The 5180-nt window shown below is 32.2% G+C and overlaps 1 protein-coding gene across 1 annotated transcript; it reads left to right on the forward strand.

Annotated features, from left to right (window-relative positions):
- The first annotated feature begins 223 nt into the window (after positions 1-223).
- LOC128984350 (putative nuclease HARBI1) lies at positions 224-3050 on the forward strand. The gene is made up of 4 exons (XM_054403659.1): positions 224-517; positions 1337-1707; positions 2251-2382; positions 2735-3050. Exons 1-4 carry the CDS (start codon positions 224-226, stop codon positions 3048-3050), a joined length of 1113 nt encoding a protein of 370 aa, XP_054259634.1.
- Positions 3051-5180: the final 2130 nt, after the last annotated feature.

Raw genomic sequence — 5180 nt, forward strand, 5'->3', positions numbered from 1 at the left:
TAGAATAATAAGGAAGGTATGAACGTCCCTATAACCTTACAAAGCTGTGATTTGTAGGTTATGTTTGTTTATTTTGATTAAACAGCATTGACACTTTTTCCCGTTGACCCGGCGTATTTTGAGTAGATCGGATAGTTAAATTATTTGTTGATACTTGTGTTATTTTATTTATTTATTTATTATACAAATTATTTATATTCTTTATACACACGTCGATTCTACAATGGATGAAAATATTTTAGAAGATGATTTTATTGAATTCATGGACCACATTGACGATGACCTTTTTGAAAATCGGGCACATAGGCCAAACGATCACATCCCTACGAATCCTTTTGAAGTGTATGATGACAATGAATTTATAAATAGGTTTAGATTTACAAAACAGGTCGTTAGGGAGAAAATTATTCCCCTAATTTATGGAAATAGGCAGAACGCTACAAACAGGGGATTGCCTATTTCTCCAGAAATAAAAGTCGCCACTGCATTAAGATTTTATGCCACTGGTAGCTATCAGGTAAGCCATTATAAGTTTATTAGCCTACATTTTAACAATTTTATCATAACTAGGCTTGAATGTTAAATTTGAGGTAAATGAGTTTATGCTAGGTTTACTAATTTAAGTTTTAATTCACTGGTTTTTAATAGGCCTAATAGTTTTGGAATTATATAGTTATCTAAAGAAATTTCTCTAGTTACTTAGACTAACTTAAAGCATCCTAGCCCTACCTATTTACCGGTACCATATATGTAATGCTCTCAAAGGTCTATTAGGTCTACATTTATGCATTTTAATATTATTATAGCCTATATTAAGCTAATCGTGTCATTTAAATGCATGACAATAAAATGTGAGCTACACAAATTAACTAATGATACTAAATCTATGTTAGACTATTCAATACATTCAGTATGCTAAGTCACGTCAATATTGACGTTAAAAATGATAAAATATCTTTTTTTAAATGGCAAAAACAAAATAGTCCATGCATAGGTAGGAATTCATGTTGAAGAATACCATTCTCATTGTGTAACATGCTACAAGTATTATGTAGGCTAGCATACATGTTACTTGAATTCTATTATAGCAGATAGGCGTGTATATATCAATGCTTTCTTTAACTCATGCCTATATTTTATGTAACCAACAGCCAGCCACAACCTGGAATTTTTGCCATTTTTTCATAGCGTGAAAAAGGACATTTACTAGCATATAGCCTTCTTAAGCGTAAAAATAAATATATCAAAGTAATGTAACTTAGGTAGTAACATAAGTTATTAATATGATAAAATATTTCACACCTTTAAAGATTGTCATATGTTAACATTTTTCCAGACTGTTTGCGGAGATCTTGTTAACATAAGCCAGCCAACTGTTAGTAGAATAGTTCAAGAGGTGTCAGAACTTTTGGCTAGAAATATCCCCAGACTGGTGCATTTCCCAAGAAATGAGGCTCAGAAAAATCTGGTCAAAGCTGATTTTTTAGGAATAGCTGGATTTCCAAATGTACTGGGTTGTGTTGATGGAACTCAGATTCCAATTATAAGTCCAGGTGGCCAGAATGCAGAGGTATATAGAAATAGAAAAGGATTCATGTCCATCAATGTGCAACTCGTCGCTGGCCCGCAGCTGCAGATCTTTGATGCAGTGATTCGCTGGCCTGGGTCAACACATGACTCGAGGATATTCAGCAACAGCAGCCTTAGGTATAGAATTTTAATTACCGGTATTCACAATATTAATAGCATTTTTTTTTACAGTTACCAACAAACTGTCAGATAAGATTAATAGTTTTTACTTTTTATGCGTTATGTAAGTCATAAGTAAGTATTTAAAATAAGTAACCCGCTTCTAAATCAAAGCTTAAGTAGAAAGTTTTGTAGTATCTCAGTAAGAGTACCTATCTCAAAAGTAAGAGATTCCGACATATCATACAACTCCTACCTCTCCTATAATTTTGTGAATCCTTTTCCTCCCTGTTTTAACAATAGATCAATTAGTGGTCGTAGGCATAATACCCCCTTAACCGCTATACAAAAATAATAATATGGAGGATATTTATGAATATTTGTTAGTAATCTGGAAACGATTATTTTGTATTAATCTGCAGGTTTCTTCGTGCCCTTTTGATTCAATTAAGCTAATAAAACAGAAGAAATCACAGACTGTCAGTTTTGTTTAATTATATTTGTATTGTACTGAAATTTACACACTAATCTAGAAAATTAATATCCTGCTTCTTCATTTAGGTGGCGTTTTGAAAATCCCCGGGGCGACCTGAAGAACTCCTTTCTTCTAGGGGACAGTGGTTATGCCCAAACAAAATACATGTACACTCCTGTTTTGGACCCTCAAACTGCTGCTGAACAAAGATACAACAGGTCAATAGATCCACAATTTTACTTTTTAATGTCAAGTAGTTTTTACACTCATTATTGATGATTGTAAAGTAAAAATATGCCACTTAGAACATACTTGTTGTCTGGAGGCCACTATATTAAAAACTTTTACTATAATAAACCAAACTACTAAACATGATGAAATATTATACTTTTTACTACCAAATCTACTGATGTGAAAGTAGTTATGTTGGATTAAACTAGTAGATAAAATGTTTGGCTTTTGCTAAACTGGCAAGTACCAAGATTGTTGTATATAATGCTAGCTTTAAGTTATCTTTTTTTGTTAATCCTACATTGTAATTATCTAAAGAATAAATTGATTTGATTTCAGGGCTCAAATTTCTACTAGAAATACAGTAGAAAGAACCATTGGGGTACTTAAGAGGCGCTTTCCATGTATGTTATACGAGTTGAGGAACAAGCTTGAGACAACAACAAGAATCATAGCTGCCTGCATTGTGCTCCACAACATTGGGAGGCAGTGGGACCCAAGAGATTTTGGGAACGAAGATGTACAACTGATTCCCAACAACTGGCAAAATTTTGTTGTTGATGTCGAAGAAAGAGTTCGGGATAATGAGAGAGGCCGTTTAATTAAAGAGCTGTTCATCCACCGCCATTTCTCAAATAGGCGCAATGAGGAGTAATAGACATTGACTCCAGAACAGTCCTTTTTGTCAACATTTTGTAAAATACATGATTTTGTTATCATCCTTTAATTAATATACTATTTATTACCTTATATGTTTATCTGTATTTCCTCGGTAAACAATTTAATTGAAATTATCAATTATCTGGTGATCAATCACCATATATGATTGCCATATCAGTTATTGTAAGTAAATGATCAAACTAAACCCTTAAAGGAAAAGTTGTAAAGCTGTAAAAGTGGTCATTTTATAAAAAAATGTCTTTTGTATAGTAATCTCTTACGTTTGATTCTTCCAGGTTTAAAGTTGTCCATAATGGTTCAAAGTTTACCATATCCTTGAATTATAATAATATTATAATATAGAATACAATTGTATTATGGATCTGTTCATGTGTTATGTCTTAACAACCACCATTGAAATATATGGTTTCATTGAACCAATTAAGTTAGGAAACTACATGCAGTTTTTAATGAGGTTTAACAAACATCCAAAAAATAACAGTTTATTATTTTATAAAAAAAAATAGTATTGTATTTACAAATATTAAAGTACTAAATTCAGATCTTTTTCAGATAAAGAAAAGTTGTTTTTGGTACATCAAATAAATAAGTACAGCAGGGTGATTGAGTCGAAAGAAACTAATGGGCCAAAAAGTTAAGAGAAACGGATAAGTAGCCAAGCTATTACAAACATGAGACAACTACTGTACCATGAGGAAAAAGGCATTTAAAAATACTAATAGTATATCAAATAACTGGGGATTACAAGTTCAATGTTCACATGCACATTTTAATTTAATTTTTAAAATTTCCTCTTCATATTGTTTTTTCATTCTTGCAGCCTCAGTTTCAATTTTTGCTGTTTCCAATATCTGTTGCTGTATCTTTAATTTTGTTCTGGCCTCCTCTAATCTTATTTGGTGCAACTCCTCTTCATGCTCTGCCATCTTACTCAACTTCTTTACCCTCTCCTCCAGCTCGATGTTGATTGCAGCCTGCCTGGCAGTTCCGAGCAGCTTCCGTTTTTTCCCACATACTCCATCATTCCCTAAAAATATTAATGAGACAAAAATTATGATTATTACTTTCACATATTTTCTTTCAATAAATGTAAGGAAGTATTATTTGGATATGTAGTCAATTTCTGAAAAGAAATGCTGTTCTTGATGACCTAATGATTTTAACAGACTTTAGGATTGTTAATTGTTTGATAGGAATAAGAGAGATCACAATGTTAATATTTCCGGAACTCTAAAAACTCTTGCTGCCTGACTTAAGAAAAATATTAGTACCAATTTCATCTTAGACTTAAAATTTTCATCACTGTAGTTGTGTAAATGTTTCTGAGCTTCAAAGATATCTCTATTTACTTATTCACCAACAAATTTCATAGATCTTTCATAACTAATAATATTTATACATTGATATTTGGTGCTACTGAAAAATTAAACAAATAATGTTTGCCTACTTCTTTCATTTTCTTTAGTTAGTGTTCTTTGATCATGGGTTGAACAAGCAGGTGTCATTGTCAACTGTGGGGGTGTAGACCTAATTGAAATTTCTGGTACAGCAGAACTTTCCCCATCTTGGCTCACTCCGATGAAGGTCATATTGAAAAATTCTGCAACAAATAATTAACAAATAGTCTCATAGTAGCTTTTGTAAGGAGGCTTTATGTAAAAAAAATACCATATATATATGGTATGGCTTTTAGTCTCATAGTATTATTGAAAATGTTTTAAGTGGTTGATAAAGTTCTCAGAATAGGCCATGCACCAACACACTGATTTACCAGCTTGCAATCATAGTTTTGGTAGGATGCAGTCATTCCCTAGGTACTGAACAACAAGACAAACATTTGCTAAAAACTTCAGAATGAGATCTTTGCTATGTACAGTACTCACTTTTCATTCCTGGATATTACCCTTCCTTTTGTTCGCAAATGTTACCTTCAGTTAGTGTTTCCTTGTTTAATACAATTTACATAAAGAAATATTTTTTATGTCCCATGTCCATAGTTATTTGTAGAAAATATTAATAAGGCATTAGGCATATGGATATTATCACCAATGCATGTTCTCTGACTTTTGAAAAGTTACTCAGCATTATGGAGTAAAAATGGCTA

This window comes from Macrosteles quadrilineatus, unplaced genomic scaffold (genome assembly GCF_028750875.1).
Source record: "Macrosteles quadrilineatus isolate MER2022 unplaced genomic scaffold, UCM_ALF_1.0 Scaffold_2__2_contigs__length_208266976, whole genome shotgun sequence".
In the NCBI taxonomy this organism is placed as follows: domain Eukaryota; kingdom Metazoa; phylum Arthropoda; class Insecta; order Hemiptera; family Cicadellidae; genus Macrosteles; species Macrosteles quadrilineatus.

What these genes read in the sequence shown, in the direction of transcription:
- LOC128984350 (XM_054403659.1), top strand. Translation starts at nt 224, where the DNA reads ATGGATGAAAATATTTTAGAAGATGATTTTATTGAATTCATGGACCAC. An exon ending in TTCAGCAACAGCAGCCTTAG is followed by an intron (nt 1,708 to 2,250) that starts GTATAGAATTTT and finishes TTCTTCATTTAG; the next exon opens with GTGGCGTTTTGAAAATCCCC. An exon ending in GCTGAACAAAGATACAACAG is followed by an intron (nt 2,383 to 2,734) that starts GTCAATAGATCC and finishes ATTTGATTTCAG; the next exon opens with GGCTCAAATTTCTACTAGAA.